This window comes from Hyperolius riggenbachi, chromosome 3, assembly GCF_040937935.1.
Source record: "Hyperolius riggenbachi isolate aHypRig1 chromosome 3, aHypRig1.pri, whole genome shotgun sequence".
Taxonomy (NCBI): Eukaryota; Metazoa; Chordata; class Amphibia; order Anura; family Hyperoliidae; genus Hyperolius; species Hyperolius riggenbachi.
The window spans coordinates 1,460,001-1,485,000 of NC_090648.1; the positions used below are offsets into that span (position 1 = coordinate 1,460,001).

A 25,000-nucleotide genomic window follows, 5' to 3' on the forward strand; every position below is an offset into this window, starting at 1 on the left:
CATCACACCCCTGAGCGATGCAGAAAACAGCCGGCCACATTTCACTAAGCATCACACCCCTGAGCGATGCAGAAAACAGCCAGCCACATTTCACTAAGCATCACACCCCTGAGCGATGCAGAAAACAGCTGGCCACATTTCACTAAGCATCACACCCCTGAGCGATGCAGAAAACAGCCAGCCACATTTCACTAAGCATCACACCCCTGAGCGATGCAGAAAACAGCCGGCCACATTTCACTAAGCATCACACCACTGAGCGATGCAGAAAACAGCCGGCCACATTTCACTAAGCATCACACCCCTGAGCGATGCAGAAAACAGCTGGCCACATTTCACTAAGCATCACACCCCTGAGCGATGCAGAAAACAGCTGGCCACATTTCAATTCACTAAGCATCACACCCCTGAGCGATGCAGAAAACAGCCGGCCACATTTCACTAAGCATCACACCCCTGAGCGATGAAGAAAACAGCCGGCCACATTTCACTAAGCATCACACCCCTGAGCGATGCAGAAAACAGCCGGTCACATTTCACTAAGCATCACACTCCTGAGCGATGCAGAAAACAGCCGGCCACATTTCACTAAGCATCACACCCCTGAGTGATGCAGAAAACAGCCGGCCACATTTCAATTCACTAAGCATCACACTCCTGAGCGATGCAGAAAACAGCCGGCCACATTTCAATTCACTAAGCATCACACTCCTGAGCGATGCAGAAAACAGCCGGCCACATTTCAATTCACTAAGCATCACACCCCTGAGCGATGCAGAAAACAGCCGGCCACATTTCACTAAGCATCACACCCCTGAGCGATGCAGAAAACAGCCGGCCACATTTCACTAAGCATCACACCCCTGAGCGATGCAGAAAACAGCCGGCCACATTTCACTAAGCATCACACCCCTGAGCGATGCAGAAAACAGCTGGACACATTTCACTAAGCATCACACCCCTGAGCGATGCAGAAAACAGCCGGCCACATTTCACTAAGCATCACACCCCTGAGCGATGCAGAAAACAGCCGGCCACATTTTACTAAGCATCACACCCCTGAGCGATGCAGAAAACAGCCGGCCACATTTCACTAAGCATCACACCCCTGAGCGATGCAGAAAACAGCCGGCCACATTTCACTAAGCATTAGCCCACTGAGCGATGCAGAAAACAGCCGGCCACATTTCACTAAGTATCACACCCCTGAGCGATGCAGAAAACATCCAGCCACATTTCACTAAGCATCACACCCCTGAGCGATGCAGAAAACAGCCAGCCACATTTCACTAAGCATCACACCCCTGAGCGATGCAGAAAACAGCCAGCTACATTTCACTAAGCATCACACCCCTGAGCGATGCAGAAAACATCCAGCCACATTTCACTAAGCATCACACCCCTGAGCGATGCAGAAAACAGCTGGCCACATTTCACTAAGCATCACACCCCTGAGTGATGCAGAAAACAGCCGGCCACATTTCAATTCACTAAGCATCATAACACTGAGCGATGCAGAAAACAGCCGGGCACATTTCACTAAGCATCACACCCCTGAGCGATGCAGAAAACAGCCAGCTACATTTCACTAAGCATCACACCCCTGAGCGATGCAGAAAACAGCCAGCTACATTTCACTAAGCATTACACCCCTGAGCGATGCAGAAAACAGCCGACCACATTTCACTAAGCATCACACCCCTGAGCGATGCAGAAAACAGCTGGACACATTTCACTAAGCATCACACCCCTGAGCGATGCAGAAAACAGCCGGCCACATTTCACTAAGCATCACACCCCTGAGCGATGCAGAAAACAGCTGGACACATTTCACTAAGCATCACACCCCTGAGCGATGCAGAAAACAGCCGGCCACATTTCACTAAGCATCACACCCCTGAGCGATGCAGAAAACAGCCGGCCACATTTCAATTCACTAAGCATCACACCCCTGAGCGATGCAGAAAACAGCCGGGCACATTTCACTAAGCATCACACCCCTGAGCGATGCAGAAAACAGCCGGCCACATTTCACTAAGCATCCCACCCCTGAGCGATGCAGAAAACAGCTGGACACACTTCACTAAGCATCACACCCCTGAGCGATGCAGAAAACAGCCGGCCACATGTCACTAAGCATCACACCCCTGAGCAATGCAGAAACCAGCCTGGCACATTTCACTAAGCATCACACCCCTGAGCGATGCAGAAAAAAGCCGGCCACATTTCACTAAGCATCACACCCCTGAGCGATGCAGAAAACAGCCGGACACATTTCACTAAGCATCACACTCCTGAGCGATGCAGAAAACAGCCGGCCACATTTCACTAAGCATCACACCCCTGAGCGATGCAGAAAACAGCCAGCCACATTTCACTAAGCATCACACCACTGAGCGATGCAGAAAACAGCCGGCCACATTTCACTAAGCATCACACCCCTGAGCGATGCAGAAAACAGCCGGCCACATTTCACTAAGCATCACACCCCAGAGCGATGCAGAAAAAAGCCGGCCACATTTCACTAAGCATCACACTCCTGAGCGATGCAGAAAACAGCCGGACACATTTCACTAAGCATCACACCCCTGAGCGATGCAGAAAACAGCCAGCCACATTTCACTAAGCATCACACCACTGAGCGATGCAGAAAACAGCCGGCCACATTTCACTAAGCATCACACCCCTGAGCGATGCAGAAAACAGCCGGCCACATTTCAATTCACTAAGCATCACACCCCTGAGCGATGCAGAAAACAGCCGGCCACATTTCACTAAGCATCACACCCCAGAGCGATGCAGAAAAAAGCCGGCCACATTTCACTAAGCATCACACTCCTGAGCGATGCAGAAAACAGCCGGACACATTTCACTAAGCATCACACCCCTGAGCGATGCAGAAAACAGCCAGCCACATTTCACTAAGCATCACACCACTGAGCGATGCAGAAAACAGCCGGCCACATTTCACTAAGCATCACACCCCTGAGCGATGCAGAAAACAGCCGGCCACATTTCAATTCACTAAGCATCACACCCCTGAGCGATGCAGAAAACAGCCGGGCACATTTCACTTCACTAAGCATCACACCGCTGAGCGATGCAAAAAAAGGCGGCCACATTTCAATTCACTAAGCATCACACTCCTGAGCGATGCAGAAAACAGCCGGCCACATTTCAATTCACTAAGCATCACACCCCTGAGCGATGCAGAAAACAGCCGGCCACATTTCACTAAGCATCACACCCCTGAGCGATGCAGAAAACAGCCGGCCACATTTCACTAAGCATCACACCCCTGAGTGATGCAGAAAACAGCCGGCCACATTTCAATTCACTAAGCATCACACTCCTGAGCGATGCAGAAAACAGCCGGCCACATTTCAATTCACCAAGCATCACACCCCAGAGCGATGCAGAAAACAGCCGGCCACATTTCACTAAGCATCACACCCCTGAGCGATGCAGAAAACAGCCGGCCACATTTCAATTCACTAAGCATCACACTCCTGAGCGATGCAGAAAACAGCCGGCCACATTTCAATTCACTAAGCATCACACCCCAGAGCGATGCAGAAAACAGCCGGCCACATTTCACTAAGCATCACACCCCTGAGCGATGCAGAAAACAGCCGGCCACATTTCACTAAGCATCACACCCCTGAGCGATGCAGAAAACAGCCGGCCACATTTCACTAAGCATCACACCCCTGAGCGATGAAGAAAAAAGCCGGGCACATTTCACTAAGCATCACACCCCTGAGCGATGCAGAAAACAGCTGGACACATTTCACTAAGCATCACACCCCTGAGCGATGCAGAAAACAGCCGGCCACATTTCACTAAGCATCACACCCCTGAGCGATGCAGAAAACAGCCGGCCACATTTCACTAAGCATCACACCCCTGAGCGATGCAGAAAACAGCCGGCCACATTTCACTAAGCATCACACCCCTGAGCGATGCAGAAAACAGCCGGCCACATTTCACTAAGCATCACACCCCTGAGCGATGAAGAAAACAGCCGGGCACATTTCACTAAGCATCACACCCCTGAGCGATGCAGAAAACCGCCGGCCACATTTCACTAAGCATCACACCCCTGAGCGATGCAGAAAACAGCCGGGCACATTTCACTAAGCATCACACCCCTGAGCGATGCAGAAAACAGCCGACCACATTTCACTAAGCATCACACCCCTGAGCGATGCAGAAAACAGCCGGCCACATTTCACTAAGCATTAGCCCACTGAGCGATGCAGAAAACAGCCGGCCACATTTCACTAAGCATCACACCCCTGAGCGATGCAGAAAACAGCCGGGCACATTTCACTAAGCATCACACCCCTGAGCGATGCAGAAAACATCCAGCCACATTTCACTAAGCATCACACCCCTGAGCGATGCAGAAAACAGCCAGCCACATTTCACTAAGCATCACACCCCTGAGCGATGCAGAAAACAGCCGGCCACATTTCACTAAGCATTAGCCCACTGAGCGATGCAGAAAACAGCCGGCCACATTTCACTAAGCATCACACCCCTGAGCGATGCAGAAAACATCCAGCCACATTTCACTAAGCATCACACCCCTGAGCGATGCAGAAAACAGCCGGCCACACTTCACTAAGCATCACACCCCTGAGCGATGCAGAAAACAGCCGGCCACATTTCACTAAGCATCACACCCCTGAGCGATGCAGAAAACAGCTGGCCACATTTCACTAAGCATCACACCCCTGAGCGATGCAGAAAACAGCCAGCCACATTTCACTAAGCATCACACCCCTGAGCGATGCAGAAAACAGCCGACCACATTTCACTAAGCATCACACCCCAGAGCGATGCAGAAAACAGCCGGCCACATTTCAATTCACTAAGCATCACACCCCTGAGTGATGCAGAAAACAGCCGGCCACATTTCACTAAGCATCACACCCCTGAGCGATGCAGAAAACAGCTGGCCACATTTCACTAAGCATCACACCCCTGAGCGATGCAGAAAACAGCCGGCCACATTTCACTAAGCATCACACCCCAGAGCGATGCAGAAAACAGCCGGCCACATTTCAATTCACTAAGCATCACACTCCTGAGCGATGCAGAAAACAGCCGGCCACATTTCAATTCACTAAGCATCACACCCCTGAGCGATGCAGAAAACAGCCGGCCACATTTCAATTCACTACGCATCACACTCCTGAGCGATGCAGAAAACAGCCGGCCACATTTCAATTCACTAAGCATCACACTCCTGAGCGATGCAGAAAACAGCCGGCCACATTTCACTAAGCATCACACCCCTGAGCGATGCAGAAAACAGCTGGCCACATTTCACTAAGCATCACACCCCTGAGTGATGCAGAAAACAGCCGGCCACATTTCAATTCACTAAGCATCACACTCCTGAGCGATGCAGAAAACAGCCGGCCACATTTCACTAAGCATCACACCCCTGAGCGATGCAGAAAACAGCCGGCCACATTTCACTAAGCATCACACCCCTGAGCGATGCAGAAAACAGCCGACCACATTTCACTAAGCATCACACCCCTGAGCGATGCAGAAAACAGCCGGCCACATTTCACTAAGCATTAGCCCACTGAGCGATGCAGAAAACAGCCGGCCACATTTCACTAAGCATCACACCCCTGAGCGATGCAGAAAACAGCCGGGCACATTTCACTAAGCATCACACCCCTGAGCGATGCAGAAAACATCCAGCCACATTTCACTAAGCATCACACCCCTGAGCGATGCAGAAAACAGCCAGCCACATTTCACTAAGCATCACACCCCTGAGCGATGCAGAAAACAGCCGGCCACATTTCACTAAGCATCACACCCCTGAGCGATGCAGAAAACAGCCGGCCACATTTCACTAAGCATCACACCCCTGAGCGATGCAGAAAACAGCCGGCCACATTTCACTAAGCATCACACCCCTGAGTGATGCAGAAAACAGCCGGCCACATTTCAATTCACTAAGCATCACACTCCTGAGCGATGCAGAAAACAGCCGGCCACATTTCAATTCACCAAGCATCACACCCCAGAGCGATGCAGAAAACAGCCGGCCACATTTCACTAAGCATCACACCCCTGAGCGATGCAGAAAACAGCCGGCCACATTTCAATTCACTAAGCATCACACTCCTGAGCGATGCAGAAAACAGCCGGCCACATTTCAATTCACTAAGCATCACACCCCAGAGCGATGCAGAAAACAGCCGGCCACATTTCACTAAGCATCACACCCCTGAGCGATGCAGAAAACAGCCGGCCACATTTCACTAAGCATCACACCCCTGAGCGATGCAGAAAACAGCCGGCCACATTTCACTAAGCATCACACCCCTGAGCGATGAAGAAAACAGCCGGGCACATTTCACTAAGCATCACACCCCTGAGCGATGCAGAAAACAGCTGGACACATTTCACTAAGCATCACACCCCTGAGCGATGCAGAAAACAGCCGGCCACATTTCACTAAGCATCACACCCCTGAGCGATGCAGAAAACAGCCGGCCACATTTCACTAAGCATCACACCCCTGAGCGATGCAGAAAACAGCCGGCCACATTTCACTAAGCATCACACCCCTGAGCGATGCAGAAAACAGCCGGCCACATTTCACTAAGCATCACACCCCTGAGCGATGAAGAAAACAGCCGGGCACATTTCACTAAGCATCACACCCCTGAGCGATGCAGAAAACCGCCGGCCACATTTCACTAAGCATCACACCCCTGAGCGATGCAGAAAACAGCCGGGCACATTTCACTAAGCATCACACCCCTGAGCGATGCAGAAAACAGCCGACCACATTTCACTAAGCATCACACCCCTGAGCGATGCAGAAAACAGCCGGCCACATTTCACTAAGCATTAGCCCACTGAGCGATGCAGAAAACAGCCGGCCACATTTCACTAAGCATCACACCCCTGAGCGATGCAGAAAACAGCCGGGCACATTTCACTAAGCATCACACCCCTGAGCGATGCAGAAAACATCCAGCCACATTTCACTAAGCATCACACCCCTGAGCGATGCAGAAAACAGCCAGCCACATTTCACTAAGCATCACACCCCTGAGCGATGCAGAAAACAGCCGGCCACATTTCACTAAGCATTAGCCCACTGAGCGATGCAGAAAACAGCCGGCCACATTTCACTAAGCATCACACCCCTGAGCGATGCAGAAAACATCCAGCCACATTTCACTAAGCATCACACCCCTGAGCGATGCAGAAAACAGCCGGCCACACTTCACTAAGCATCACACCCCTGAGCGATGCAGAAAACAGCCGGCCACATTTCACTAAGCATCACACCCCTGAGCGATGCAGAAAACAGCTGGCCACATTTCACTAAGCATCACACCCCTGAGCGATGCAGAAAACAGCCAGCCACATTTCACTAAGCATCACACCCCTGAGCGATGCAGAAAACAGCCGACCACATTTCACTAAGCATCACACCCCAGAGCGATGCAGAAAACAGCCGGCCACATTTCAATTCACTAAGCATCACACCCCTGAGTGATGCAGAAAACAGCCGGCCACATTTCACTAAGCATCACACCCCTGAGCGATGCAGAAAACAGCTGGCCACATTTCACTAAGCATCACACCCCTGAGCGATGCAGAAAACAGCCGGCCACATTTCACTAAGCATCACACCCCAGAGCGATGCAGAAAACAGCCGGCCACATTTCAATTCACTAAGCATCACACTCCTGAGCGATGCAGAAAACAGCCGGCCACATTTCAATTCACTAAGCATCACACCCCTGAGCGATGCAGAAAACAGCCGGCCACATTTCAATTCACTACGCATCACACTCCTGAGCGATGCAGAAAACAGCCGGCCACATTTCAATTCACTAAGCATCACACTCCTGAGCGATGCAGAAAACAGCCGGCCACATTTCACTAAGCATCACACCCCTGAGCGATGCAGAAAACAGCTGGCCACATTTCACTAAGCATCACACCCCTGAGTGATGCAGAAAACAGCCGGCCACATTTCAATTCACTAAGCATCACACTCCTGAGCGATGCAGAAAACAGCCGGCCACATTTCACTAAGCATCACACCCCTGAGCGATGCAGAAAACAGCCGGCCACATTTCACTAAGCATCACACCCCTGAGCGATGCAGAAAACAGCCGACCACATTTCACTAAGCATCACACCCCTGAGCGATGCAGAAAACAGCCGGCCACATTTCACTAAGCATTAGCCCACTGAGCGATGCAGAAAACAGCCGGCCACATTTCACTAAGCATCACACCCCTGAGCGATGCAGAAAACAGCCGGGCACATTTCACTAAGCATCACACCCCTGAGCGATGCAGAAAACATCCAGCCACATTTCACTAAGCATCACACCCCTGAGCGATGCAGAAAACAGCCAGCCACATTTCACTAAGCATCACACCCCTGAGCGATGCAGAAAACAGCCGGCCACATTTCACTAAGCATCACACCCCTGAGCGATGCAGAAAACAGCCGGGCACATTTCACTAAGCATCACACCCCTGAGCGATGCAGAAAACAGCCGGCCACATTTCACTAAGCATCACACCCCTGAGCGATGCAGAAAACAGCCAGCCACATTTCAATTCACTAAGACCTACTAACAGCCATTGGATAACATGGACAAGCAAAGGAGCCAGCCAATAGGAGGAGCCACCCCATCCTGCCACTCCCTCCACTGGTGCTGATGTACTGCCGGGTGGGACAGCCGAAAGAAAACATAAGATGCAGGAGCAGGGCACATTCATAGAAGCTTCCCTGTAACCCTTTAGACATGAATATTTATAGACCGATTCAGAGAATCATAGGGACTAGAGCAGGGGTCCCCCAACCCCCAGCCTGACCACTCACTCACCAGGTGGCGCCGTCCTCTTATAGTCATCTGCTGTGCTGCTTCCACACGAAATACGCTGCAGCTCAGCAGACGGCTGTAAGGAGAGCGCCACTTGCTGGTACTAACTGCACTACATCAATGAAATAAGAGTGAGAGGCCAGGCCCACGGAAAAGCTTTCTATATAGGTGGGCGGGGGATGGCAACTGGCCACACTTTGCTGAGAGAGGGTTGGGGGCCGGTTGGTAGGTGGTCTCTATAGGGGGGGGGGGATGGAAACTGGCCACACTTTGCTGAGAGAGGGGTGGGAGGACGGTTGGTAGGTGGTCTCTGTATAGGGGGGGGGGTGGGATGCTAACTGGCCACACTTTGCTGAGAGAGGGGTAGGAGGACGGTTGGTAGGTGGTCTCTGTATAGGGGGGGGGGGGGGGATGCTAACTGGCCACACTTTGCTGAGGGAGGGGTTGGGGGCTGGTTGGTAGGTGGTCTCTGTATAGGGGCAGGGGATGGCAACTGGCCACACTTTGCTGAGGGAGGGGTTGGGGGCTGGTTGGTAGGTGGTCTCTGTATAGGGGGCGGGGGATGCTAACTGGCCACACTTTGCTGAGGGAGGGGTTGGGGGCTGGTTGGTAGGTTGTCTCTGTATAGGGGGCGGGGGATGCTAACTGGCCACACTTTGCTGAGGGAGGGGTTGGGGGCTGGTTGGTAGGTGGTCTCTGTATAGGGGGCGGGGGATGCTAACTGGCCACACTTTGCTGAGGGAGGGGTTGGGGGCTGGTTGGTAGGTGGTCTCTGTATAGGGGGCGGGGGATGCTAACTGGCCACACTTTGCTGAGGGAGGGGTTGGGGCTGGTTGGTAGGTGGTCTCTGTATAGGGGGCGGGGGATGCTAACTGGCCACACTTTGAGGGAGGGGTTGGGAGGCAGGTTGGTGGGTGGTCTGTGTAAGAGGGGGGGGGTCAGGATCTGGGACACCCCCTACATATATGAGGACAGGAGGAGATAAAATGTGTCCATAACGAGATGCAGAACACCAGTCGTCACAACAGAGATGAAAGAATTTGCAGGAAGTAGCGTATGGAGGGTGGAGTTACCTGGGGGTCCTGGTAGGGCACACAGACAGTGTGGCGGCCATTGGCGTCCTCCATGTAACGAGCCATTGTGTTACCTTCAATGCGAATCAGGTGACTGCTGGGGGCGGAGACTGAAAAAAAAAAAAAAAGCCAGTCACATGATCTAAGGCCAGATATGCACAAACATCAGCCAATTGGAATCCATGAACAAGCAAGGGGGAGTCCCAGGGTGGGGCGCACAACATGAATCCACTGAAATCTGAGCGGTTTCCACACATCGGCCTCGATTCATAAAAGTGTGCGCGGTTCATGAAATCCGTGCGGGAAAACTCTGCGCACGCTATTTCACACTTCTGGGTGGTCATTCATAAAATGTTGTCAGTTGTGATAAGGCTGGCGGAAGGCATGCGGAGTCCCTGGCAGTGTCCCTCCGTGCGCTGCGCTCTGTGCTGCTGCTTGGGAGGTCTGTCCCGCACGTATTCCGCATGGTTATCCCTACATCCCGAGGTAGCGGTAATCCCCGGCCGCATACCGCTTGCAGTAATTTTTATGAATGGGCATTGTTACTTTTATTAACATAATCACTGCACAAGGCGGCGATTTATCACTCTGCTCGGGAATGTCGGCTTTTCATGCAGAAACAGCCTTTATGAATACACATTTTGCTCAGTGCTCGGTAAAGTCTGCTGTTTTCAGCATTTCCGCATGCAGGAATGCTTTATTGTCTCAGATCACAAAACGAGGACATCCGTTTCTGAATCTCAGGCTGAGAAAGCGGGCATTCTCGTTTAGCAGATGAAAGTATGAATAAACATCTCTCCGGCTCCCGCCATTGAGATATCTTTTAGGGCGTGTTTACACTAAGGGCGCTTTTGGGTTTAAGCGCCGGCGACTTTCAAAATCGCTCTAAAAGCGCTTGTGCAATGATTCCTTATGAGTGTACATATCTGAGCAGCTCGGTTCCGATCCGCTCAGCAAAGCGCTGCCTGTACCATTTTTGGGGCATTTGTCTCAATGGAAGGTATAGGGAGATCGCAAAGTGCTTAAAAAAATGCTTGGTATAGCGATTTCCCCAGAGCTTCCCTGAATAAATACATTCCGGGTGAAAGAGTTCACTTTCTGACGTCAAGAAGAGAAAAAACAGGATCACTCTGCAAAAGCCCTAGAAAAAGTGCTGCATAAAAAAAAACAAAAAACAATCAAACAATCACAGCACGCAGGTAAGCACTAAAAAAAAAAAAATCTCGCAAAATGTTGGCATCAGTGATTGCAATTTATGATGTGAACAAGGCCTTAAAAGGGAATGTCCAAGCAAAATAAAAAACTGAGTTTCACTTACCGGGGGCTTCTACCAGCCCCATGCAGCCATCCTGTGCCTTCGTAGTCACTCACTGCTGCTCCAGTCCCCCGCTGGCAGCTTGCAGACCTCGGAGGTCGGGGGCCGCATTGCGTACATTTTTACGCATTCCCGCTAGTGCAGGAACATTAACACATACATTTTTAAGCATTACTGGTTCAATGCGTACATTTTTACGCATTGAACCAGTAATGCGTAAAAATGTATGTGTTAATGTTCCTGCACTAGCGGGAATGCGTAAAAATGTACGCAATGCGTCCCGCTGACCTCCGAGGTCGGCAAGCTGCCAGCGGGGGACTGGAGCAGCAGTGAGTGACTAAGAAGGCACAGGATGGCTGCATGCGGCTGGTAGAAGCCCCAGGTAAGTGAAACTTTTATTTTGCTTGGACATTCCCTTTAAAGGATATCCAAGGTGGCCCTCACTCCGCCCCCCACTCCAGGATTCGTCCTGGCCTTTCTCACTCCGCCTCCCTCCAGGATAAGTCCTGGCCTTCCTCATTCCGCCCCCTCCAGGATACGTCCTGGCCCTCCTCACTCCGCCCCCTCTGGGATACAGCCTGGCCCTCACTCCGCCTCCCTCCAGGATACGTCCTGGCCTTCCTCACTCCGCTCCCCCCACGTCCTGGCCTTCCTCACTCTGCCCCCCCCCCCATCCTGGCCCTCACTCCGCCGCCCCGGCATACGTCCTGGCCTTCCCCACTCCGCCCCCCCTCCGGCCTATGCCCTGGCACTCATTCCACCACCCCCCTCCGGGATACATCCTGGCCCTCCTCACTCCGCCCTCCCGGCCTATGTCCTGGCCTTTCTAACTCCACCCCCTGGTCTATGTCCTGGCCTTCCTCACTGTGCCCACCCCCCCACCCGGCCTATGTCCTAGGCCTCAGTCTGCCCACCCCTGGCCTTCGTCCTGGCCTTCCTCACTCCGCCCACCCCCCCACCCGGCCTATGTCCTAGCCCTCAATCTGCACCCCCTCCCCAGGCCGTCACTCCGGCCTACGCCCTGGCCCTCACTCCGCCCCCCCAGCCTACATCCTGGCCCTCACTCCACCCCCCCCCTCCGGCCTACGTCCTGGCCCTCCTTACTCTGCCGCCCCGGCATACGTCCTGGCCTTCTCCACTCCGCCCCCCCCCCACCTCCGGCCTATGCCCTGGCCCTCATTCCGCCCCCTCCTCCGGGATACGTCCTGGCCCTCACTCCACCCCCCCGGCCTATGTCCTGGCCTTCACTCCGCCCCCCCGGCATACGTCCTGGCCCTCACTCCCCCCCCCCCCCCTTGGCATACATCCTGGCCCTCCTCCAGCATACATCTTGGCCCTCCACACTCCGCCCCCCCCCACCCCAGCATACGTCCTGGCCCTTCCCACTCTGCCCCCCACCAGCATACATCCTGGCCCTCCTCACTCCGCCCCCCCCTCCGGCATACATCCTGGCTGTGGTGATATATTAAGGTGCTGATGATGTTAGGGAATACAAGATCATATTTCTGTCATTTTTCTGTCTACTTTGTCTGCTATATCTCACATGTGTATTCTGCTTTGAAGTGATGGTCATCTGGCTGTACTACATTTGCCTCTAAAGGGACTTCAGTGAATAAGCTGGGGTAATCAGACAATGGCAGAGATGAAGTGTGGAAGTCATTGACACTTGAAACATTTACACTTCTGTTGAGGAAGAGCCTCCTGTGTGTTAAACACTATTTCGTTGTGAGGAAATTAAATTATTGGTGGAGGTGCAAACTATATCCTTATCTTTGATCAGCTAGGAAATACTGTCAATGGGGTTGTCACCTGTAACTTGGACTAGGGAAATCTTTTCATGTATGTGGGCTATAGTACATTTTTCACATGTGGATCTCTGGAAATCCCATTATGTCTGAGATTTAATTAAAAACTAGTTCCTCCCCTCCCCAAGGAAGTTGCAGCCTCCAGGCGTATTTCATAGTATAAAACCGCAGCTAGGATAGCCACAACTTGTAGTTCTTGGAGGTAGTCCACACGGCTAGAACTAACCTGGTTCCTGACCAGAAGTGCGTACCCCCGCAACAACGCCAGATCGATACGCTGGTACGTTTATTTCCCCGTTTATTTTGGTAAGCAAAATCGCTTTGTGTGTATTTTTGTACTTTTATCCTTGTAACTTTTTTTACTTTGTTTTTGTAATCTTTTGTATATATTCTGTTCTGCATTGTTCCACCTTTTTCCCTGGGATATTAAATTATTATTTAATAAGCTTGACTTCTGCCGTACTAAACTAACACTCATAGCCTAGAAGAGATGAAGTGCAACTGTGTAAAGTCCATGCCTATTTGTATGCTTGAGCAACACTACCATATGAAATTGTAATTGCATTGTGTGTGGGAGCGTTTGTCATACGTTGGCCTAAAGCGCGCAGCTGACCCAACGTACGAACAACGCCAGTGCGAGTAGCGACAGCAGAGTGGCTAACAGTATCGTTCGGAACGACTGTTAGTGGTTTTTTGCTTCACTACAGTGTAAGATTGCAACTGTGTGTGTGTGTGGGTGCGTGGCGTTCCCGTATTTGGCCTAAGCGCAAAGCTGACCCGAATACGAAAACGCGGAGTGCGCACTGAGGACTCGACAGCAGAGTGGAAGTGTCTAGCGAACAGCTAGTGGTGGCAGTGGGAAGTGTTTGAGGGGTTCCAGCCTTGTTTTAGCTCGACTAAGGCTGCTTCCCCTCTCGATCTGGTCAAACCCGCAGTCGGGAACCGCATACGCAGGAGTGCCGCAGGTCGGTTCCTGACACTGGCCTTCCTCACTCGTCCCCCCCCCACCGGCATACATCCTGGCCCTCCTCACTCCACACTTTGCCCCCCTCCAGCATACATCCTGGCCCTCCTCACTCCGCCCCCCCCCCCCCACCGGCATACATCCTGGCCGTCCTCACTCCACACTTTGCCCCCCTCCAGCATACATCCTGGCCCTCCTCACTCCCCCCTCCTCCGGCATACATCCTGGCCCTCCTCCGGCATACATCCTGGCCCTCCTCACTCCGCCCCCCACCTCCGGCATACATCCTGGCCCTCCTCACTCCCCCCTCCTCCGGCATACATCCTGGCCCTCCTCACTCCCCCCTCCTCCGGCATACATCCTGGCCCTCCTCACTCCGCCCCCCACCTCCGGCATACATCCTGGCCCTCCTCACTCGTCCCCCCCCCCCTCCAGCATACATCCTGGCCCTCCTCACTCCACCCCCCTCCAGCATACATCCTGGCCGTCCTCACTCCGCCCCCCCCTCCTCCGGCATACATCCTGGCCCTCCTCACTCCGCCCCCCACCTCCAGCATATGTCCCGGCCCTCCTCACTCTGCTGGTGACCCTTTGAGCACAACTCACCCTTTGGTGAGGAACATAAAACAAAAAAAAGCAGGAGCTTTCATCCTTCGTGTGTTCCCAGGCAGAAACACTGATGAACTGAGGTGTAGGGGAGGGCGGATGGTGTTAGGCATTAGGTGGTGGAAGGGATTTGGGTAGTTTTAGGCACTGGGAGGGAAAGGGTTGAAGTGAGAATGGGTGCCAAGTGCGTAATATTATTTATATATTTTGGTTTGTTTGTAGCAGCACAATCCGTACTCCACGTCCCACACTATGGCCAGTCTGACAGCAACTAACACTGCCACCTGTGTGCACCACACCACTAGGATGGGAGAGGGAGGAGTCAAGAGACCAGATGAGGGAGGAGAAAGGTAAGGGGGGGTTACTCACCATCACCGGGCTCCCCAGCTCTCTCATGATGAGGACACCGTTTCACCACTTCTGCAATGTGCTCGGATTTCTTGTATACGGCGCCAACACGCAGCACGGAACCGTCAGGTGGAGAGCTCTGAATGCGAATCAGCACTGGACACGTCTTCCCCGACTGGCAGAAAAGCTTGTTCAGATCAGGAGAGTACTGCCGAGAGAATAAAGAGAAAAGATGCAACCCCCAGATAGTGGACTGTCCCCCTGAACATACCCACTGGAGACACACTGCATCTCACCTAGAGGAAGGGTCCCCAGCACCCCAACCAGAGGAGCACACACTGCATCTCACCTAGAGGAGGGGTCCCCAGCACCCCAACCAGAGGAGCACACACTGCATCTCACCTAGAGGAGGGGTCCCCAGCACCCCAACCAGAGAAGCACACTGCATCTCACCTAGAGGAAGGGTCCCCAGCACCCCAACCAGAGGAGCACACACTGCATCTCACCTAGAGGAGGGGTCCCCAGCACCCCAACCAGAGGAGCACACACTGCATCTCACCTAGAGGAAGGGTCCCCAGCACCCCAACCACAGCAACACACACTGCATCTCACCTAGAGGAGGGATCCCCAGCACCCCAACCAGAGCAACACACACTGAATCTCACCTAGAGGAGGGGTCCCCAACCAGAGGAGCACACACACTGCATCTCACCTAGAGGAAGGGTCCCCAGCACCCCAACCAGAGGAGCACACACTGCATCTCACCTAGAGGAGGGGTCCCCAGCACTCCAACCAGAGGAACACACACTGCATCTCACCTAGAGGAGGGGTCCCCAGCACCCCAACCAGAGCAACACACACTGCATCTCACCTAGAGGGGTCCCCAGCACCCCAACCAGAGGAGCACACACTGCATCTCACCTAGAGGAGGGGTCCCCAGCACCCCAACCAGAGAAGCACACTGCATCTCACCTAGAGGAGGGGTCCCCAGCACCCCAACCAGAGCAACACACACTGCATCTCACCTAGAGGAGGGGTCCCCAGCACTCCAACCAGAGGAGCACACACTGCATCTCACCTAGAGGAGGGGTCCCCAGCACCCCAACCAGAGGAACACTGCTTCTCACCTAGAGGAAGGGTCCCCAGCACCCCAACCAGAGCAACACACACTGCATCTCACCTAGAGGGGTCCCCAGCACCCCAACCAGAGCAACACACACTGAATCTCACCTAGAGGAAGGGTCCCCAGCACCCCAACCAGAGCAACACACACTGCATCTCACCTAGAGGAGGGGTCCCCAGCACCCCAACCAGAGGAGCACACACTGCATCTCACCTAGAGGAAGGGTCCCCAGCACCCCAACCAGAGGAACACACTACATCTCACCTAGAGGAGGGGTCCCCAACACTCCAACCAGAGCAACACACACTGCATGTCACCTAGAGGGGTCCCCAGCACCCCAACCAGAGGAGCACACACTGCATCTCACCTAGAGGAAGGGTCCCCAGCACGCCAACCAGAGGAGCACACACTGCATCTCACCTAGAGGAGGGGTCCCCAGCACTCCAACCAGAGGAGCACACACTGCATCTCACCTAGAGGAAGGGTCCCCAGCACGCCAACCAGAGGAGCACACACTGCATCTCACCTAGAGGAGGGGTCCCCAGCAACCCAACCAGAGGAACACACACTGCATCTCACCTAGGAGGGGTCCTCAGCACCCCAACCAGAGGAACACACACTGCATCTCACCTAGAGGAGGGGTCCCCAGAAACCCCAACCAGAGGAGCACACACTGCATCTCACCTAGAGGAGGGGTCCCAGCACCCCAACCAGAGGAACACACACTGCATCTCACCTAGAGGAAGGGTCCCCAGCACCCCAACCAGAGGAACACTGCTTCTCACCTAGAGGAAGGGTCCCCAGCACCCCAACCAGAGCAACACACACTGCATCTCACCTAGAGGGGTCCCCAGCACCCCAGAGGAGCACACACTGCATCTCACCTAGAGGAAGGGTCCCCAGCACCCCAACCAGAGGAACACACACTACATCTCACCTAGAGGAGGGGTGCGTTGAAAGACATCCATGGCTACAATTACTAGGTTATGCCGAATGATGTTGATCCAGGGATTTTATCTGATTGCCATCTGGAGTCAGGAAGGAATTTTTCCCTTTTGGGGCTAATTGGACCATGCCTTGTGGGGTTTTTTTCGCCTTCCTCTGGATCAACAGGGGTATGTGGGGGACGGGCTGGAGTTGTACTTTGTACTGGTTGAACTCGATGGACGTATGTCTTTTTTCAACCAAAATAACTATGTAACTATGTCCCCAGCACCCCAACCAGAGGAGCACACACTGCATCTCACCTAGAGGAGGGGTCCCCAGCACCCCAACCAGAGGAGCACACACTGCATATCATGTAGAGGGGTCCCCAGCACCCCAACCAGAGGAGCACACTGCATATCACGTAGAGGGGTCCCCAGCACCCCAACCAGAGGAGCACACACTGCATCTCACCTAGAGGAGGGGTCCCCAGCACCCCAACCAGAGGAGCACACACTGCATATCATGTAGAGGGGTCCCCAGCACCCCAACCAGAGGAGCACACTGCATATCACGTAGAGGGGTCCCCAGCACCCCAACCAGAGGAGCACACACCGCATCTCACCTAGAGGAGGGGTCCCCAGCACTCCTACCAGGGGAACACACTGCATCTCACCTAGAGGAAGGGTCCCCAGCACCTCATCCAGAGGAACACACACTGCATCTCACCTAGAGGAGGGGTCCCCAGCACCCCAACCAGAGGAGCACACAACGCATCTCACCTAGAGGAAGGGTCCCCAGCACTCCAACCAGAGGAGCACACACTGCATCTCACCTAGAGAAAGGGTCCCCAGCACTCCAACCAGAGGAGCACACACACTGCATCTCACCTAGAGGAAGGGTCCCCAGCACTCCAACCAGAGGAGCACACACTGCATCTCACCTAGAGGAAGGGTCCCCAGCATTCCAACCAGAGCAACACACACTGCATCTCACCTAGAGGAAGGGTCCCCAGCACCTCATCCAGAGGAACACACACTGCATCTCACCTAGAGGAAGGGTCCCCAGCACCCCAACCAGAGGAGCACACACTGCATCTCACCTAGAGGAAGGGTCCCCAGCATTCCAACCAGAGCAACACACACTGCATCTCACCTAGAGGAAGGGTCCCCAGCACCCCAACCAGAGCAACACACTGCATCTCACCTAGAGGAGGGGTCTCCAGCACCCCAACCAGAGGAGCACACACTGCATCTCACCTAGAGGAAGGGTCCCCAGCACCCCAACCAGAGGAGCACACACTGCATCTCACCAAGAGGAGGGGTCCCCAGCACTCCAACCAGAGGATCACACACTGCATCTCACCTAGAGGAAGGGTCCCCAGCACTCCAACCAGAGGAGCACACACTGCATCTCACCTAGAGGAAGGGTCCCCAGCACCCCAACCAGAGGAAGGGTCCCCAGCACCCCAACCAGAGGAGCACACACTGCATCTCACCTAGAGGAGGGGTCCCCAGCACTCCAACAAGAGGAGCACACACTGCATCTCACCTAGAGGAGGGGTCCCCAGCACCCCAACCAGAGGAGCACACACTGCATCTCACCTAGAGGAGGGGTCCCCAGCACTCCAACCAGAGGAGCACACACTGCATCTCACCTAGATGAGGGGTCCCCAGCACCCCATAGGAGCACACTGCATCTCACCTAGAGGAGGGGTCCCCATCACTCCAACCAGAGGAGCACACACTGCATCTCACCTAGAGGAAGGGTCCCCAGCACTCCAACCAGAGGAGCACACACCGCATCTCACCTAGAGGAAGGGTCCCCAGCACCCCAACCAGAGGAGCACACACTGCATCTCACCTAGAGGAGGGGTCCCCAACACTCCAACCAGAGGAGCACACACTGCATCTCACCTAGAGGAGGGGTCCCCAGCACCCCAACCAGAGGAGCACACACTGCATCTCACCTAGGAGGGGTCCTCAGCACCCCAACCAGAGGAGCACACACTGCATCTCACCAAGAGGAGGGGTCCCCAGCACTCCAACCAGAGGATCACACACTGCATCTCACCAAGAGGAGGGGTCCCCAGCACTCCAGAGGATCACACACTGCATCTCACCTAGAGGAGGGGTCCCCAGCACCCCAACCAGAAGAGCACACACTGCATCTCACCTAGAGGAAGGGTCCCCAGCACCTCATCCAGAGGAACACACACTACATCTCACCAAGAGGAGGGGTCCCCAGCACTCCAACCAGAGGATCACACACTGCATCTCACCTAGAGGAGGGGTCCCCAGCACCCCAACCAGAAGAGCACACACTGCATCTCACCTAGATGAGGGGTCCCCAGCACCCCAACCAGAGGAAGGGTCCCCAGCACCCCAACCAGAGGAGCACACTGCATCTCACCTAGAGGAGGGGTCCCCAGCACTCCAACCAGAGGAGCACACTGCATCTCACCTAGAGGAAGGGTCCCCAGCACCCCAAACAGAGCAACACACACTGCATGTCACCTAGAGGGGTCCCCAGCACCCCAACCAGAGGAGCACACACTGCATCTCACCTAGAGGAAGGGTCCCCAGCACGCCAACCAGAGGAGCACACACTGCATCTCACCTAGAGGAGGGGTCCCCAGCAACCCAACCAGAGGAACACACACTGCATCTCACCTAGGAGGGGTCCTCAGCACCCCAACCAGAGGAACACACACTGCATCTCACCTAGAGGAGGGGTCCCCAGAAACCCCAACCAGAGGAGCACACACTGCATCTCACCTAGAGGAGGGGTCCCCAGCACCCCAACCAGAGGAGCACACACTGCATCTCACCTAGAGGAGGGGTCCCCAGCACCCCAACCAGAGGAGCACACACTGCTTCTCACCTAGAGGAAGGGTCCCCAGCACCCCAACCAGAGCAACACACACTGCATCTCACCTAGAGGGGTCCCCAGCACCCCAACCAGAGGAACACACTGCATCTCACCTAGAGGGGTCCCCAGCACCCCAGAGGAGCACACACTGCATCTCACCTAGAGGAAGGGTCCCCAGCACCCCAACCAGAGGAACACACACTACATCTCACCTAGAGGAGGGGTGCGTTGAAAGACATCCATGGCTACAATTACTAGGTTATGCCGAATGATGTTGATCCAGGGATTTTATCTGATTGCCATCTGGAGTCAGGAAGGAATTTTTCCCTTTTGGGGCTAATTGGACCATGCCTTGTGGGGGTTTTTTCGCCTTCCTCTGGATCAACAGGGGTATGTGGGGGACGGGCTGGAGTTGTACTTTGTACTGGTTGAACTCGATGGACGTATGTCTTTTTTCAACCAAAATAACTATGTAACTATGTCCCCAGCACCCCAACCAGAGGAGCACACACTGCATCTCACCTAGAGGAGGGGTCCCCAGCACCCCAACCAGAGGAGCACACACTGCATATCATGTAGAGGGGTCCCCAGCACCCCAACCAGAGGAGCACACTGCATATCACGTAGAGGGGTCCCCAGCACCCCAACCAGAGGAGCACACACCGCATCTCACCTAGAGGAGGGGTCCCCAGCACTCCTACCAGGGGAACACACTGCATCTCACCTAGAGGAAGGGTCCCCAGCACCTCATCCAGAGGAACACACACTGCATCTCACCTAGAGGAGGGGTCCCCAGCACCCCAACCAGAGGAGCACACACTGCATCTCACCTAGAGAAAGGGTCCCCAGCACTCCAACCAGAGGAGCACACACACTGCATCTCACCTAGAGGAAGGGTCCCCAGCACTCCAACCAGAGGAGCACACACTGCATCTCACCTAGAGGAAGGGTGCCCAGCACTCCAACCAGAGGATCACACACTGCATCTCACCTAGAGGAAGGGTCCCCAGCACCCCAACCAGAGGAGCACACACTGCATCTCACCTAGAGGAAGGGTCCCCAGCACCCCAACCAGAGGAGCACACACTGCATCTCACCTAGAGGAGGGGTCCCCAGCACCCCAACCAGAGGAGCACACACTGCATCTCACCTAGAGGAGGGGTCCCCAGCACCCCAACCAGAGGAACACACTGCATCTCACCTAGAGGAAGGGTCCCCAGCACCCCAACCAGAGGAGCACACACTGCATCTCACCTAGAGGAGGGGTCCCCAGCACCCCAACCAGAGGAACACACTGCATCTCACCAAGAGGAGGGGTCCCCAACACTCCAACCAGAGGATCACACACTGCATCTCACCTAGAGGAAGGGTCCCCAGCACCCCAACCAGAGGAGCACACACTGCATCTCACCTAGAGGAGGGATCCCCAGCACTCCAACCAGAGGAACACACTGCATCTCACCAAGAGGAGGGGTCCCCAGCACCTCATCCAGAGGAACACACACTGCATCTCACCTAGAGGAAGGGTCCCCAGCACTCCAACCAGAGGAACACACACTACATCTCACCAAGAGGAGGGGTCCCCAGCACTCCAACCAGAGGATCACACACTGCATCTCACCTAGAGGAGGGGTCCCCAGCACCCCAACCAGAGGAACACACTGCATCTCACCAAGAGGAGGGGTCCCCAGCACCCCAACCAGAGCAACACACACTGCATGTCACCTAGAGGAAGGGTCCCCAGCACCTCATCCAGAGGAACACACACTGCATCTCACCTAGAGGAGGGGTCCCCAGCACTCCAACCAGAGGAGCACACACTGCATCTCACCTAGAGAAAGGGTCCCCAGCACCCCAACCAGAGGAGCACACACACTGCATCTCACCTAGAGGAAGGGTCCCCAGCACTCCAACCAGAGGATCACACACTACATCTCACCTAGAGGAAGGGTCCCCAGCACTCCAACCAGAGGATCACACACTACATCTCACCTAGAGGAAGGGTCCCCAGCACCCCAACCAGAGGATCACACACTGCATCTCACCTAGAGGAGGGGTCCCCAGCACCTCATCCAGAGGAACACACACTGCATCTCACCTAGAGGAAGGGTCCCCAGCACCCCAACCAGAGGAGCACACACTGCATCTCACCTAGAGGAAGGGTCCCCAGCAACCCAACCAGAGGAGCACACACTGCATCTCACCTAGAGGAAGGGTCCCCAACACTCCAACCAGAGGATCACACACTGCATCTCACCTAGAGGAGGGGTCCCCAGCACCTCATCCAGAGGAACACACACTGCATCTCACCTAGAGGAAGGGTCCCCAGCACCCCAACCAGAGGAGCACACACTGCATCTCACCTAGAGGAAGGGTCCCCAGCATTCCAACCAGAGCAACACACACTGCATCTCACCTAGAGGAAGGGTCCCCAGCACCCCAACCAGAGGAGCACACACTGCATCTCACCTAGAGGAAGGGTCCCCAGCACCCCAACCAGAGGAGCACACACTGCATCTCACCTAGAGGAAGGGTCCCTAGCACCCCAACCAGAGGAGCACACACTGCATCTCACCAAGAGGAGGGGTCCCCAGCACTCCAACCAGAGGATCACACACTGCATCTCACCTAGAGGAAGGGTCCCCAGCACCCCAACCAGAGGAGCACACACTGCATCTCACCTAGAGGGGTCCCCAGCACCCCAACCAGAGGAGCACACACTGCATCTCACCAAGAGGAGGGGTCCCCAGCACTCCAACCAGAGGAGCACACACTGCATCTCACCTAGAGGAAGGGTCCCCAGCACCCCAACCAGAGGAGCACACACTGCATCTCACCTAGAGGAAGGGTCCCCAGCACCCCAACCAGAGGATCACACACTGCATCTCACCTAGATGAGAGGTCCCCAGCACCCCAACCAGAGGAGCACACACTGCATCTCACCTAGATGAGAGGTCCCCAGCACCCCAACCAGAGCAACACACTGCATCTCACCTAGAGGAGGGGTCCCCATCACTCCAACCAGAGGAGCACACACTGCATCTCACCTAGAGGGGTCCCCAGCACCCCAACCAGAGGAACACTGCATCTCACCTAGAGGAGGGGTCCCCAGCAACCCAACCAGAGGAGCACACACTGCATCTCACCTAGAGGAAGGGTCCCCAGCACTCCAACCAGAGGAGCACACACCGCATCTCACCTAGAGGAAGGGTCCCCAGCACCCCAACCAGAGGAGCACACACACTGCATCTCACCTAGAGGAGGGGTCCCCAACACTCCAACCAGAGCAACACACACTGCATCTCACCTAGAGGAAGGGTCCCTGGCACTCCAACCAGAGGAGCACACACACTGCAGCTCACCTAGAGGAAGGGTCCCTGGCACTCCAACCAGAGGAGCACAGACACTGCATCTCAACTAAAGCACTCCAACCACAAGAGGGTCCACTCAGTACTCACACCCAAGGAATACAGTAACAACCAGAGAAGGGTCTACATACTTCCACCAGAGGAGCTCACTTTACCTCCATCACAAGAGACATCTCCCTAATCACAACACCACCACAAACTGCACCCCAACACAGGTCCATCCACTTACCATTCACTCCAGTTCAGAGGATTGTCTTTCTTACACTGCATCCTAAAAAGATACGCTGAATCCAAGGGAAGCCTATACAGGACCCTGTCTTCCTGCCAGCGCCCCAGGATGGCTCTGTCCCCCTGCCAGTGCTCCAGTAAGGCTCAGATCTCCCACCTGCACTCCAGTGAGGCTCAGCTCTCCTGCCTGCACCCCAGGATGGCTGTCTCCCTGCCTGCGCTCCAGTGAGGCTCAGCTCTCCTACCTGCACCCCAGTGAGGCTCAGCTCTCCTATCTGAACCCCAGGATGGCTCAGCTCTCCTACCTGCACCCCAGGATGGCTCAGCTCTCCTACCTGCACCCCAGGATGGCTCTGTCCCCCTGCCAGTGCTCCAGTAAGGCTCAGATCTCCCGCCTGCGCTCCAGTGAGGCTTAGCTCTCCTACCTGCGCCCCAGGATGGCTCTGTCCTCCCGTCTGCGCCCCAGGATGGCTCAGCTCTCCTGCCAGTGTCTGAGGCTCAGGGACTCTATGTACACAAATGAGATCTGCAGAGCGGAGACAAGTCCCCTGGCAGGTCCGGGCATGTCCTGCACACGTGCGGAGGACACACAGGGGCTGGACATACACTTCTTACACACTCACGCCTCACTCACCGTACAGGTCACAGACTTGGCTGTCCCATTCTTCTCAAACTCCAGCTGTAATCCATGATCCCCCGCATAGTCCTCTGTGGACGGCACGCCAGCGGAGGGAGGGGGGCTGAAGGTTGTGGTAACACCACTCTCCTGCAGGATAGACATGTCCGAGGATAGGGGGTAACCCAAATCCTGAAAAATGAAACAATACCGTAAAGAAACAAAAAGGACCAGCTCAACAAGTGTGCAATATCACTCATCTGAGGAAACGTCATCACGCCCGTCCACCGCAAGCCACGCCCAGGAACCCCATACATGGGCAGACGCACAGGAACCCCATATATAGGCAGACGCACAGGAGAGCCATAATAAAGAGGACCACTCACCTCTGGGCAGACCGTCTGTAAAGTGTTTGGCAACCTGAAATAATAAGACAAGCCATCAGCATTGTCCCTCTTCTCACAAAAACACACAAAGTGTAAGAGTGTGTGGTGTGTGTGTGTGGCCAGACAGTAAGGAACTGCAAGGCTGCCCCTCCTACTGCAGGGTGACAGACAGAAGGGAGGAGCTACCAGTCTGCCCCTCCTGCAGGGTGACAGACAGAAGGGAGGAGCTACCAGTCTGCCCCTCCTTCTGCAGGGTGACAGACAGAAGGGAGGAGCTATAACTGCCCTCTTCCTGCAGGGTGACAGACAGAAGGAAGGAGCTTTAACTGCCCTCTTCCTGCAGGGTGACAGACAGAAGGGAGGAGCTACCAGTCTGCCCCTCCTTCTGCAGGGTGACAGACAGAAGGAAGGAGCTTTAACTGCCCTCTTCCTGCAGGGTGACAGACAGAAGGGAGGAGCTACCAGTCTGCCCCTCCTTCT

The 25,000-nt window shown here is 54.6% G+C and overlaps 1 protein-coding gene across 1 annotated transcript in view; it reads right to left on the reverse strand.

Moving 5' to 3' along the window:
• Positions 1–25,000, reverse strand: part of TP53 (tumor protein p53) — a 60,788-nt gene that overhangs the window by 14,801 nt on the left and 20,987 nt on the right. Inside the window, exons 3-6 of the mRNA XM_068273802.1 lie at positions 24,521–24,554; positions 24,153–24,326; positions 15,026–15,212; positions 9,967–10,076 (exon numbers count right to left, since the gene is read on the reverse strand). Coding sequence (XP_068129903.1) covers positions 9,967–10,076; positions 15,026–15,212; positions 24,153–24,326; positions 24,521–24,554 — 505 coding nt within the window. The remainder of the gene's footprint in view (positions 1–9,966; positions 10,077–15,025; positions 15,213–24,152; positions 24,327–24,520; positions 24,555–25,000) is intronic.